A 14,878-nucleotide genomic window follows, 5' to 3' on the forward strand; every position below is an offset into this window, starting at 1 on the left:
AAACGACAGTTGCTCTTCTTCCTTAAAAATCTGAGCAAACTTTAAAAAAAATTATTCTCATAAGTTATTATTCATACAGCCTCAAATTAGAATTTTGGAATGGTTAAATTCTGAAGGAAATTTGCATTCCCAGGGAGCCCAGAGTAAGCTGGTGATTTGTTGTCTCTGTCCTGCTTAGCAGCAGTGCCCTCTACTGTCCATTTGGATACAAATGTAAAAAACGCACCCAGGCACATTGTCAAGGCAATGTGGATTCTAATTGCATCCCTTAGAGGTACGATTTGCCTTTAATATTTTTAAAGCCATAACTTTGTTGTGGCTATCTGAGAAGTTCTGAGAGTTCTGAAGGATGTTATAACTCCCTTCTTGAGGGCAAGTAAAAAATATAAGCTCATTGTTTTATAATAGTCCCATTTAATAATTTCTTTATTTTTTTTTAAGTTTATTTATATATAGAGAGAGAACATGTGTGCACATGGGCATGTGTGAGAATGGGACAGGGGAAGAGGGAGAGGGAGAAAGAATCCCAAGCAGGCTCCACGCCGTCAGCTCCGAGCCCAAAATAAGGCTCTATCTCACAAACCGTGAGATCATGACCCGAGCTGAAATCAAGAGTTGGTTGCTTAACCAACTGAGCCATCCAGGCACTCCAATATCTGTAGATATCTTTAAAAATCAAAGTGGCTTTGAACCTAGAGTAAAATATAGATTATAAATTATCAAGATTTAAAAAAAAATTTTTTTTAATGTTTATTTATTTTTGAGACAATGCGAGAGACAGAGTGCAAGCAGCAGAGGGGCAGACAGAGAGAGACCCAGAATCTGAAGCGGACTCCAGCCTCTGAGCTGTCAGCCCAGAGTCCGACATGGGGCTCAAACTCACAAACCGTGAGATCATGACCTGAGCTGAAATTGGACGCTTAACTGACTAAGTCACTCAGGCGCCCCTTAAAAAAAGAAATACTGGTACAAAACTCTCAGATTAGAAAGTTGAACTTTTGGTTTTTTGAATAATCGATCATATATAGGGATATGCCCCTTAAAATTTAAAGTTATAAGTTAAAGAGAAAACTTCGAAAATACAGTTGAATTTTATATCTTCCAAGTTGTGGTGGAAAAAGAAAACACCTTTTAGGCTTCAAGACTACTCTACTCCTACCTCATGGGTAGTTCTGTGTCATGACTGGGAGTGTCATTTCTAACCTTAGCTCTAGATGTTTTCAGTGTTAGTAAGAACTGTTCACAGAAACATCTTGCTGCCTAAAATAGAGTCCTAAAGATTTGTACTACCAAGAGAACTTAAATCAAAGGAACTCTGGTATAAAGTTTAAAATAGAACTTGAAAAGAATACTGTAGAACAGAGCAAGCTATTACTTATTGATAGCAAAACGACTTAGAAAACACAGGGCCAAATTTGAGGTTCTGCCTTGCTATAGCAGGGCCGCTGTCTCTGGGGTTTCGGGGAGAGCCTGGCATGTTTGCCATCACCTTGTCTTAAGGGTAATCCAGCCACTTAAAAGGAAGTTTCCTCAGTATTATGATCTGGCCAACAGCTCATTCCATTTTCTATATTTTTATCAAACTGTTACCAGTGAATACAATAATTATAAACAACAGATAAAAAATAATGAAGTTTTACAGAGATTTGACAAACAGATTTTACTTCTAGAAATGGATACCAGAAAGGATGATTTTGTTCTCCCCAAGTTTCTCCTGGAGTCTTATTGCCTCAAATAGTGGCTTGTGAATGATGGTATCTTGAGTGGAAAATGATCTGATCTGTATTTATGCAACTATTTATATATACTTACAGTTTATATGTATCTATATTTTATATATATAATATGAACTGTTAGTTATAACCTGGATCTTTTCTTTGTGTAAGCCTGATGACATTAACCCTTTGTTAAGCTGTTCATCCTATATTCCCCCATTTCTACCTACACCCACTGTGAAAACCTTAGGTATCATTAAGAGGGACACTGAAAACAAAACAGTGAAGTTATGTTTTGTATACGTTATGTATAAGGTGCAGTTTTTGTCAATACTCCTCCAGAAAGAGGGGAAGAAAACACAGAAAAGAGCAACTAAAATGATTAAAGGAAGAAATCAGTTGTGTGAAAAAGTAGGGCTTTCCAGACTGGACAGATGCCAGCCAAGAAAACAAGAAGATAATTAGGATATATAAAATAATGAGAAGTTTGGAAAAGTTAAAGATAATTTTTGTTAAATGGTTTTTCAACACTAGAGTTGTCTTCTGTTGGGAAATTATATTTTGATAAATATATATTTAAAAAAAATTTTTTTGAACGTTTACTCATTTTTGAGAGACAGAGACAGAGCATGTGTGGGGAGGGGCAGAGAGAGAGGGAGACACAGAATCTGAAGCAGGCTTCAGGCTCCGAGTTGTCAGCACAGAGCCCAACACGGGGCTCGAACTTACAAGCCATGAGATCATGACCTGAGCTAAAGTCGGACGCTCAACCAACTGAGCCACCCAGGTGCTTTGATAAATGCGTTCTTAATGCCTGTGTCAATTTAGAAGTTATGCCTACCTTTGAAACTTAAAAAAGAGAAAAGAAGGACTCTTATATAATTTAAATACTACTGTTTTTTTGAAGAATAACAAATTCTTAGTTGGTCCTTACTGCACACCATGCCCTATTCCAAGTGCTAAAAATGACAGGATAAATTAGAGCCCATCCATGTCCTTAAGGAATTTAGCATCAATAGGGGCAACTTTTATGTAAACATTAGAAGGCAATCATCACCGTGTTTGGGATAATGCTGGGCATAATGCTCTTACATTAAAGATAAATGATCAAGGTCTCTGGTGTCTCAGGAGATGCAGCATCACGGAGGCTGGAAGCAGTTTGTGTATGGGAAGGTATAACCGAGGCAGTTTGGAATGACTGGCGCATAGTGGCTGTGACAGGCAAGATGGACACATCCTTGCTCTTGTGAAGCCTATGTTTCATGGAAGACCCACAAAGTAAATACATAATGGGGGGAATTCAGGTAGTGATAAAGGCTGTGGGTTAAAACAAAAAAAGGCAGGTTAACGTGATAGTGCCTAGACAGTGTCAGTGAGAAGGGAGAGTGCATGACTTTGTTGTCAGGGAAAAAGAACCTCTCTGATACGATGACATTTGATCTATGATTTGGATAAACAGAAGGAGCAGAGCTTGAAAACCCTGGAGCAAGAGCTGTTAAGGCACAGGGAGCAGCAAGTGTAAATGCAAAGATGGGTACTAGCTTGGTGTGTTTAAGGAACAGAGGAAAAGGTCAGGATTGATAGGAAGGGTGAGTGAGGGCTAGAACTGGGGTGGTAGGGGAGGGTGGGGAGCACTGGTGGAATGACTACACAAATCAGGTAGTGTTTAAATGCTTTGGGAAATGAAGGATTTTAAGAACGAAGGTGGCATATTAACCTTTGGCCGTTTTGAGGAGAGTAGATTTTAGGGGCAAGAACAGAAGTGGGAGCCACTCAGGCTGCTTTAGGGCTCCAGGGAAAGGATGAGAATGGCTTGTCTAGGATGCTACCAGCAGAGACAGGGAAGTGAGCATATTTGTAATGTATTTCAGAGTTTCAAAAGGTGATAGTGACCATTTTTCTCTCTGTTTTCTTTTTTGGAAGAATTTCAAACTTCTTATTTGCTTGTGTTATCTTAATATAAGTTGAGCAAGGTGGAGATGAAGTCATAAGTTTCAAATTTCTGAGCCAGACTGCAGTTTCAAAAAACAAAAACCATGCCCACCTAAATTAGAGTCTTGAGAGCTGGAATGAACCTTAGATGAATCTTTTGACGTGTCCCCTCCCTTCCATTTTAAGGATGAAGTATTTTGAGGTCCAGAAAGGTTAAGTGATTTGTTCAAGGTCATACCCAGAATATCTGGCTCCAAGTTAATGTCATTTTGACATAGTTTTGCTTGAATCTCCTTGAATTAGATCATTGCTTTGGAATAAAGAGTATTCTGCTAAACTTTGAATCAGTATTTATTGTGGTAAGTGGGTTGTATGAATACAGGTTTCGCCCTGCTGTCCGAAAGTGGAGCCTTCCCATGAAAACTTTCATTAGCAGAAGTGGTATTCAAGCAAAGAAGCAATTATCATTAATGTGATGTATATGGAAAATTTTTCCAAACCCCCCAAATTTCCCAGACCCAAAAAGTAACCACTCTCAGGGTTTTGTGATACCTTAGGACACATCTTGCTAATGGATGCAAAGAATAAGTTGAGATAAAGCATAGATGCTCATAGGCACCATTGAGCACTACGGGCAGCTTGATGCTGAGAAGTGGGCTGTGGTTCCCAGGGAAGGAGCTCAGGGTGCGCCTCCTGCTGCTCGGGGAGCAGGCAACTCTTAGAACGGTTCATTGTAAAACAAACGCTGAATGCTAGTTTTGCTTTTCTTTGTAAAAGCGAATCCTCTTCAGATTTTTTTCAGTTGGCAAAAACAGGTACTAATGTAGGTCTTCCCTAAAAGCAAAGTGCTGTAAGGGGAACTTTTGAAAGGAAGATAACTGCATTAAGATCTTTGCCATATAAATAGTAACACTAAGACTTCCCTCTCTCTGCCCTTGTTCTCCTCCTCTCCTTTCCTTCTCCCTTCCTCCTCCTCCTCCTTCTCTTCCTTCTTGTTTCTCTCCAAACTCCCCCCTCCCTTCCTTCCTCCCCACAGATATTGCCATTGCTGCTCCCTATGGGGGCGAAGATAAAAAAGGAATTGTTTATATTTTCAATGGAAGATTAACAGGCTTGAATGCAGTACCGTCTCAAATCCTTGAAGGGAAGTGGGCTGCCCGAAGCATGCCACCAAGCTTTGGCTATTCAATGAAAGGAGCCACGGATATAGACAGAAATGGATATCCAGGTGCTTTCCTAGAAATACATACAATTTCTTAGGTTGTTCAGTCCTAATAGCGAATAGTTTGTTACTGCTCTCTTGATTTATGTCATAAGTTATTTCAGTTCAGTACTTCAGTTATTGTTCATACCCCTGCTATGTACTTTAAGGCACTGTTCTCATCACCGAAGGGGATATGAGACAAAGACAGCTGTATTTCCTGGGAGCTTCCAATATAAAACATATACTCTGAGTTTCTTCTTTTGTTGTCCTGAACTCTGTAATGAAATGTCAGACAAAACTTTGAATGTTCATTCTAGCATTTTAAATGTCTCCTGTATTTTTTAATCATCTAACATTTTTATGGACTTGACTAATCATTGTGATTGTTAAAAGATACATTATCTCATTTAATTCTCCCAGTAAGGCTGGTGAAGCATATAGGCTAGCTTAGGTTGTTATTATGCCATTTTTATGGATGAGAAAAGATTGAGAAAGGTAATTTGCCTGAGGTCGCCTTTTGGTTTGAACCAGGACAGGAACAGAGGCCTTTTTCTAGCAGTTATATACTTGGAGTATTATAATGGATCTGGTCATAATGGGTCCATTCTTTAAATGAGACATAATGCAGAAGACTTGGTTTACCTTTATTATTGAAACAGTTCGTATGAGCCCAATATACAAGTGTGTTGAAGTGCTTTTGGAAATAGGACAGGAATGTGATTCTTGTCTGTTACTGTTATTTCAGGAGATTTTTTGGTTATAAATGCAATATATTTGTTATAGAACTTTTAGAAAATACAGCAAAGCATATCTTTCAATCATTTTTCCAATGCGTTCATATATAGTTCTTTAACAAAACAGAATTATACTTTAGGCACTGTTAATAGCATATTTTTTTATTCACTCAAAGTATCAGAAATGTTTCCCCATATTACTAATTATTCTTCTAAATATGAATTATATTTTTCCCATTCTATCAAATGTCTGTATCAGATCTTACTTAAGTTTATTTTGCGGCATTTATATCCTTGCATATAATTCTGGTGCATACCTCTGATTATTTCCTTAGGACAAAATTCTTTTTTTTTTTTTTTCTCTTTATTTTTTTTATTTTTATTTTTATTTTTTTTTTAATTTTTAACGTTTATTTATTTTTGAGGCAGAGAGAGACAGAGCATGAACGGGGGAGGGTCAGAGAGAGGGAGACACAGAATCTGAAACAGGCTCCAGGCTCCGAGCTGTCAGCACAGAGCCCAACGCGGGGCTTGAACTCACTGACCGTGAGATCATGACCTGAGCCGAAGTTGGCCACTTAACCGACCAAGCCACCAGGCGCCCCAGGACAAAATTCTATAATTGCTGTGTCAAAGATACGGCACTTTAAAAAAAAAGAAATCTGTTGATACATGTCATCAAATTATAATCCCATGCCCTCAAAAAGAAGGTTTTGCAGCTCTTTTTAAGCATTCACCAGAATGAGCAATCATTTACCCACATGGGTGCCTACACTGAGGGTCATCTGTTGTTTTTGTAAAAATAATATTAAACTATATGATAGGTAGAAATGTTACTTTGTTCTACTTTATAGTTTTTAATTATCAGGGAGGGTAAGCATTTTTGTTTATATGTATTTACTTTTGTGAATTCCCTTTTTACTTTTTTTTTTTTTTTTGCTCTGTTTCTATTGGGATGTTGTTTTCCTTTCTTTTTTTTTTTTCCTTAGGACAGTGTCTTAAATATTGTGGATAGTAACCCCTTAACACACACACACACACACACACACACACACACACACACACACACACACACACATCTCAGTTTGTCGTATTTGCTTTTTGGGCATAAAGAAGTTCTTAATTTTTAGGTAATCCAATCTACCCATCTTTCTGGTTCCTTATGTACTTGTCTGCTTAGAAAGGGTTTCCTCAGATTTACCTTGGATATATTGTGAAATAGAGCTCTTATTTCATATTTTCTTAATCACGAACCCATTGTACCAGCTGCATATAAAAATTAATGCATTCTGTTCTTGTTAATTTGAATGCTATCTGCTGTCCTTCTAAGTATTCTATGTATATGTAATGTGCTTTGTTTTGTTTTGTTTTTGTAACAAAGGGGAAAATTTATAATGAAATTTAGACTTGTAATGAAACTTTGCAATGAAATTGTAAAATCCACAGGCACTTATAAAACTTTTTCCTTTGAGGGGTATATGCATTTGGGTGATATACACTTCCTTATTATTGCTAATTTTTATAAAGTACCCTTTAAAAAGATTCTCATCTTTACAAAGTATCCATTAAAAATATGCTTGTCTCCCTGGATGAAAGATTAGTTTCATGTGGAGTGTATGCCATTTGATACCTTATTTAGAGTTTTCATATGTTTTTGCCTTTGAGATACTATCTTACAACCATTTAATGAAGAATAGTTTTGAGACTATGTCTAAATCTTTATCACATGCACTGAAAGTTTTATAGAATGGTATATGAGTTAAAAATATTATTATTATTATTATTTACATGTTTTTCTACTCTCTTTTAAGACTTAATTGTAGGAGCTTTTGGTGTAGATAGAGCTGTATTATACAGGTGAGCACGTTTCCATATCCTGTAATATAGGAATATTACCACTGTTTGAATTTCAGTTTAATTTTCTTGAAGTAATGATAAAATTTGTTCTTTCTAGTCAAGCCTTGCTCAGTCAGCATTTATACAAGGAAATCCCAAAGCAGAAGAAGGTGTAGATTTTTTTATTTAGAAACGCATTCAGAATTTTCTCTCTTTGTTGTTTAAATTATGTTCAAAGATGTTCTTCTGTGTTTTAAATCTCTCTTTAAAATTTATGTGAGTTTACATTTTCCTCTAAAAGGCAAGAAGTTAACTTGATGTTTATGCCACAGCATTCTGTGACCACAGGGCAGTATGTAATGACTTCCCAAATCAATATTTTTATTAGAGCAATATATGTAAATCCACATAATCTGTATTTCTCAGCTTCATCCATATTCTCAGTTATTCTCTATATTTAATCAACTCCTCATGCTTTAGACTATCATCTGGCATCCCAAGTAGATGAAGATGCTTACACTTTTATGGGCTATGTTTATACATGCCAGAATAACTAACCTGAGTTCTGTGTAATGGAATTTATGTTGGGTCAACTTGATTGTGGCTCTTGGGGCCACGTGTGCCCAATCATTTATCATGACTGAGTAGGCACAGTGCCGTGAGCCTACTATATTTTTATACAGGGCTTAAACCTGTACATCTGAACTTTGGAAAACTATTTATTTTAATTTATTATTTCAGTTTTTAAAATTGCTATTAAAAGGTAATACATATAGTAAAATGCATGTAGTAAAAACTCAATCAGAAAGGACATAAACAAAAATAACATACTTCCTTTCACGCCAGTTACTTGTTTGAGTATACCCTACCAGAATTATTCTGTGCATTAAAAAATTATGTGTATGTGTTTGCGTATGCATCCTTTGTACATGGTGGGTTTTTTTCCTGTCATATAAAAATTATATTGGATATATCATAGAGATCATCTCGTATCCACACAGATGGATTTATGTCACTCATTTCCCCTACTGTATTGCATTGCGTTAGGTAGATACCCCACAACGTGGTTAACCATTCTGCTTTCGTGGACTGAGTTCAGATAGGATGGCCACTTGTCCCGCTTTGCCTGGAACTGCGGGATTTACCAGGATGTGGGACTGTCAGTGCTAAAGTCAGGATGGTCTTCAGCAAACAGGGACAGTTTGTCATTCTGTGTTTAGATTGTTTTTATTCCTTTTGCTGTTATAAACAATGCTTTAGAAAATGTTATATATACAAAAAATGTAAACCTAAAATGCTTAGATCAATCTAATATTGTAAATAACTTTTTGCTTTCTTTTCTTTTTCTTTCTTTCTTCTTTTTTTTTTAAACCAGGGCCAGACCAGTTATAACTGTAAATGCTGGCCTTGAAGTGTACCCTAGCATTTTAAATCAAGACAATAAAACCTGCCCATTGCCTGGGACAGATCTCAAAGTTTCCTGGTAAGGGCATTAGTTTAATAATATTTACTATTGTGATTATTGGTACAGTCATTATGAAAACAATTGAAAATGAAGGGGGGGCTGAAATATTGCAGAACAGTTTCTATGTGTATTACTCTCTTTTCATAGATTGGATTATAGAAATGTTGTTCCAGAGTAGATATGTAGAAGGCTCTAAAAATATGCTACAAACTACTATAAACTTCATTAAAAAAAATGATGCATGCTCAATGAATATATTCAAAAAGACGAAAAAGCTAATTAGATCTCAGAACTCATTATTTGATTCTAAACAGACCCATGAACATTTTTATTTTTAAAGGAGATGATCTTTTCCAGATTTAATATCTGTGAATAGTTGTATGAAAAATACATTATTTAATTATTATTATGAAATATTATTAAATGTTAAATAATATTAAATCTATAAGTAGTATATTACCAATATAATATTCTTCTTGTTCTTCTTGTTCTTCTACTTGTCCCCTAACTAGTTTCTAAAGAAAAATATAATTTTTTGTAAGTTTAATATCGGAATTCTTCTCTAGTCCAGTGTTTCTCAAGTCTTCATTATTTGTACGCTATTTTCTGCTAGTGTATGATTTTTGCTATACTTTCATTCTACCTGTATTTATAATTAAAAGAATTTTTTTCTTTAAATCAATTCATGTTTTACTTAAAAATATTTAAAAATAATATGGAGAAACCCCAGTACCTTTCTCATACATGTCAAAATAAATATAAAATTAAGAAAAACCTTGGCCCATATACTAGTAAAATCACCAAGAGTACCTCACTTTGGGGAACACTGTTCTTTAAGTTCCTTGGTTACTCAAAAATCAAAGAACTTTTACAGATGCGGTGAGGAATGATTAGAAGCTGGGAAAATTTTACTTCTAAGAGGCTAATGAAAAAATCATTCTGATTTTGTTTTCAAATTATTATAGTTATTAGAAAACATTTTTCAAAATTTTATTTCTTTCATTGGATTGCATTAAAAATTTAGTAACATTTTATCTTATATTGATTGGCAGTGAAGTTTTCAAGATTTTAGCTTTAAGTTTTATGGCCTTCCCTTCACTCACCCTGCCTGCCCCTGTGAAATTGCTAGTAATATATTTAAAAGTATGCTGATAACTGTAAAGCTTTGAATATACTAACCAGAGCAGTAGCTTTTGTATCTTTTTGGTTATGGCACATTGTATGAAATACATTTTGCATCATAATCCAGTAAATACATGTGTGTAATTAAAACAAAAGTTCCATGAAATCTTACCCTTCAGTCAGTTTTATTTATTTGATTTATTTTTTTAAGATATTGGTTGACACAACCCACTGAACTGATTTCATGACCCATTAAGAAATCATGAAGAACACTGTTCTAGAGGAGCTTTCTAATTAAAGGAAGCTTGGTGGGGGCTTTTTAAAAAAAAAATGAGATTATTTTATGTCTGGCCCATCCTTTCTCTCACTTAGATTTATCAACAGGTTCTATAAACTTGAGAGGAGGTTCGGAGATTCTTTTTTTTTTTTTTTTTTTGAAATGAAGATACCATGAAAGGAAAGGTACTTAAATTACTGAAGGATGAGTTAGGACATTCTGTGTATTTTGTGTTTCATGTTTCAAGAATGTTATTATGACATGAAGAAAGATATAAAAGGCTTCACTATATAAACTGTGCATTAGAAATATGAGATTTGGGGGCGATACTCAGCAATGTGTTTAAACTGGATTACAGGATTTGTATATATTTTTATTTCTCTACAGTTTTAATGTCAAGTTCTGCTTAAAGGCAGATGGCAAAGGAGCACTTCCCACGAAAATTAGTAAGTATTCTATGGAAAAATTACAGAATGATTCTGCATATACAGCACTTAAAAATGTTTCAGGATATTTGAATAGTTACTCAAATAGTTGTTATCTTTGTTCTTTATTTGAATATGTATGCTTAAAGGCACCTAGCATTGCAACATGATTACCTTGTTGACTCTTAATTCAGATATAAATACATATTTATTTGTTGACATTGTGAACAGAATAGCCCATTGAATGGTAAAGATGGCCTTCAGAAAGTTAAACACTTACCAATGAGAGATAAATGAATTCTAGGGGAAATAGGTATCATTGTATATAAGTAGATGATCTACTGAAAAGTTCGTATTTTATGTCTCAGAGAAACCCCCAGCAATCTAAGCAGCAGAAATGCTTTAGATACAGTGGAAGACGGAGAAAAAGTTTGGGCCATCCAATTTACCCACACGGCAAATTCCTAACTTGACTCTTCCTTTCCAACATATGGTTTATATGGTCTGGAGAGCAAGGCAGGAGAGCTAAGTAATTGTAGCCAAGATTGGTCATTGTTAGTGACAAGTGCTGAGAAGCCACCGCAAAGCAGAGGAAGAGGACTGAGTTTGCTGGGTGTGTGTGTGTGCATGGAAGTTCACATAGAGTGGCAAGGTGGGGTCCCTGGAAGATGACTAAAGACCTGTAGGGAATGTCTGGAGGGGTATTTTGCACAGAGGAAATGGCAATTTCAAGAGGCCTGAGGCAAGAGCATGCTTAGTGTGTTTGAGAGACACAAGGAGAGTGGTGTGGGTGGGTAGAACAGAATTGGAAGCAAAATCACCTTGCGTTTTAACCCAAAGTTAACATGAGGTTCAACATTTAGAGAAACTTAGAAACTTGGTTTTGACGTTGAAGAAACTACTTAAAGAAGAGCTGAATCTTAGAAGGAAGTCACCCTAATACCGTGCTTCAGGCTATTGGTTGCATGTTTGCTTTAATAGAATTCTTGATCTAGTTAACTATATTAGGTCACCTGCTTCACGAGGGACATATTTATCTGACAGTCTGATATGGTAGCTTCATTAAAAGTAGTAGTTGCAGGTGATTCAAACTGTTTATTTGTCATAGTGTTTAATAGAATAATATGGGTGCATATTAGTAAATATTAATCGCAGTCAGTGGGAAATTGCTGCTACTTGTGTTAATGGCGGGAGTCGTAATTCACATATATTTCGTGCTCTGAACTTCTTCCTCTCTGCCTAAATTAAAAGAAAAAATTCCCCTTGCATCTGATAGTTATTTTACTACCATCATTATCTATTGTATGAATTAATATGTGGCTTTACTTTGGGGATAGTTGGATTAATTATTAATTAGCAAATATTCAGGATTAATATGTTGTAGTCTCACTACAATGTATACACATTTTTAGTGAATTACAAGGAAATTGCTTCTTAAGGAATAAATATCTTTGTTTACATGAAAACTCTATCTAGGACAGATAGGTGTTCATAACGATTATATTAGTTATAAATCCTTTGTATAGATTTCCAGGTGGAGCTTCTTTTGGATAAACTCAAGCAAAAAGGAGCAATTCGACGAGCACTATTTCTCCATAACCGGTCCCCAGGTCACTCCAAGAACATGACTATTTCAAGGGGGGGACAGATGCAGTGTGAGGAACTAATAGCATATCTGCGGGTAAGAGATACTTTTCTCCTTCATCGTCTTTTACTTTTTACTAATTTTTTTCCTTTTCATCTAAATGATTCTCACTTTGTGTGAATTTTTGGGTATTAAATCGAAAGGAAAACACAGAAGAATACACTTGAGGAAGTTTAGCTTTTTAATGTATCAAACCTGAGTAATGGATTTTTGTTCCTGACAAACTGGATATTTCAACTGGTCTTTCTGCGACATTGCTACTGAATAAATTATAACAAACCTATTTCTTAAATGTTGCTAGACTCTCAAAACATAAAATAAATCTCCACGGTCCAAAAAAAAAAAAAATAAAAAATCAGTTAAAAAACTACATTGGCAAAATTTGACTTGTGACTTGTGTGCAGATACGTGAGCCAGAGTGTCTGGGGAAGGATGAACAGTAATTGCGGATACCGCTGGCACAGGAATTCAGACTCATCTGGGACTTTTGCAAGCCAGGGGTCTGACTTGAGCCTCCTACTTGCCATTATATAGAAGAACACACACACACACACACACACACACACACACACACACACACACACACACGTATATGTGACTATATCTATATATATTCATTGTTTTTTTGGTAAAAGCAAAAACAAAAACAATCCAAATAACCTTTGATAGGAGAATAGATAAATACATTATGGTTTTATTATCATATGATGAATATTACTCAACAGTAAAAATTAACCTCAGCTACTTGCAACAGGATGGATAAACCTTAACAAGAATGTTGAATAGAAAGCACATTACAGAGGGGCGCCTGGGTGGCTCAGTCGGTTAAATGTCCGACTTCGGCCCAGGTCATGATCTCGCGGTTCGTGAGTTCAAGCCCCGTGTCGGGCTCTGTGCTGACAGCTCAGAGCCTGGAGCCTGCCTTGAATTCTGTGTCTCCTTCTCTCTCTGCTCCTCCCCCAGTCATGCTCTGTCTCTCTCTGTGTCTCTCTCTCTGTGTCAAAAATAAATAAAAACATTTAAAAAATTTATTAAAAAGAAAGCAAGTTACAGAAAAATGCATATGACCTCACTTTTAAGTGAACAAAAAAGGAAAAGCAAACAGAAGAACATATTGTTTAAGGACATATACAGTGTAGTAAAACTACTGAAAATAAATGAGAATGGTGTACTTAAAATTTAGAATGGTGGTTACCTCTGAGAAGAAAGGCCGAGGGAAGAAATGAGAAGGGAGTACATGGGTAACTTAAAAATTATTGGTAATATTTGGGGCACCTTGAGTGGCCCAGGCAGTTAAGCATGCGACCCTTCGTTTCGGCTCAGGTCACGATCTCCTGGTTTATGGATTCGATCCCTGTGTTGGGCTCTGCACTGGCCATGTGGAGCCTGCCTGGGATTCTCTCCCTCCTTTCTCATCCTCTCTGTCTCAAAATAAATAAATAAACTTAGAAAAATTATTAGTAATGTTCTAATTCTATTGGCTGTGGAGTGCCTGTTTTATTAACATGCCCTTGTATATTTTTGTATGAATCAAGTATTATAAACAAAAATTGATTAAGCGTCCTTGCTGAATAACCAGTCTTTTTGGACATTCTATTCTTACTCTTATATATTTGTAGTTTTTCAGAGTTTTGGTAGAATTGGATCAAGGTCGGACATGGCTGCCTTTGTACTGTGCACTTAACAGATTTTTCCAGATACTTTGATGTTGTAGACTGATGTTATCGTTGATTGGAAGCTTTTCTGTTTCTAGGATGAATCTGAATTTAGAGACAAACTCACTCCGATTACTGTTTTTATGGAGTATCGGTTGGATTACAGAACAGCTGCTGATGTGACAGGCTTGCAACCTATCCTTAACCAGTTCACTCCTGCCAACATTAGTCGACAGGTACTGTATGTACTGTCTCCACTTATCACTAATTTTATACTTTAATTTTTTTAAAGTCTTACACTTCATATTTTTAAATATCATAAGGGATGGCTTTTTAAATGTTGGTTTCTAGTCAGAGTCAGAGGGGAAGGTATCTGAATTTTCAGGTCAGAGATATTTGAAGCCACTCAGAACTTAGTTATATGCAGAGAAAGACAGGGTCATATTCATAAAACAGTAAAATAGTTCAAGGAAAACAAAGTGCCAATGTATTTACATACTCTTTTAGCATTTTGCTGAGTAAGTTTTATATATATGTTTTCTCTGATTTACATTTTAATTGTAAAAAATAGCATATGTATACACATATGTATATGTAGTATGGAAGTCATTCTTTTCATCAAATCAAACAAAATTTCTTAAAAACTATATTACAATATTTTTAAGAAAGTCCTGTGTAAAACCCATGTATTCAGATATTGCATTTCCTATTTCTTCCGCTTTTTTATTGCATATTTATACTGTTAGATTAATAGTTCTACTCCCACAGAATACTTTACCCTAAATTTAGGTTGTTATATCTTCTTTGTCTAAGTTACTAAGGTCTCATGCTTTTTTTTTATTTGTAATTTGAGAAGACTGTGTAAGGC

At 35.6% G+C, this 14,878-nt stretch overlaps 1 protein-coding gene across 3 annotated transcripts in view; it reads left to right on the forward strand.

The window, feature by feature from the left end:
- Positions 1 to 14,878, forward strand: part of ITGAV (integrin subunit alpha V) — a 116,116-nt gene that overhangs the window by 80,053 nt on the left and 21,185 nt on the right. For all 3 annotated transcript variants that reach the window (XM_042949391.1, XM_042949392.1, XM_042949393.1), the window contains 6 exons: positions 4,684 to 4,875; positions 7,397 to 7,442; positions 8,797 to 8,904; positions 10,673 to 10,731; positions 12,237 to 12,391; positions 14,109 to 14,246. In XM_042949391.1, coding sequence (XP_042805325.1) covers positions 4,684 to 4,875; positions 7,397 to 7,442; positions 8,797 to 8,904; positions 10,673 to 10,731; positions 12,237 to 12,391; positions 14,109 to 14,246 — 698 coding nt within the window. The remainder of the gene's footprint in view (positions 1 to 4,683; positions 4,876 to 7,396; positions 7,443 to 8,796; positions 8,905 to 10,672; positions 10,732 to 12,236; positions 12,392 to 14,108; positions 14,247 to 14,878) is intronic.

Source organism: Panthera leo, chromosome C1 (genome assembly GCF_018350215.1).
Source record: "Panthera leo isolate Ple1 chromosome C1, P.leo_Ple1_pat1.1, whole genome shotgun sequence".
Lineage (NCBI taxonomy): Eukaryota > Metazoa > Chordata > Mammalia > Carnivora > Felidae > Panthera > Panthera leo.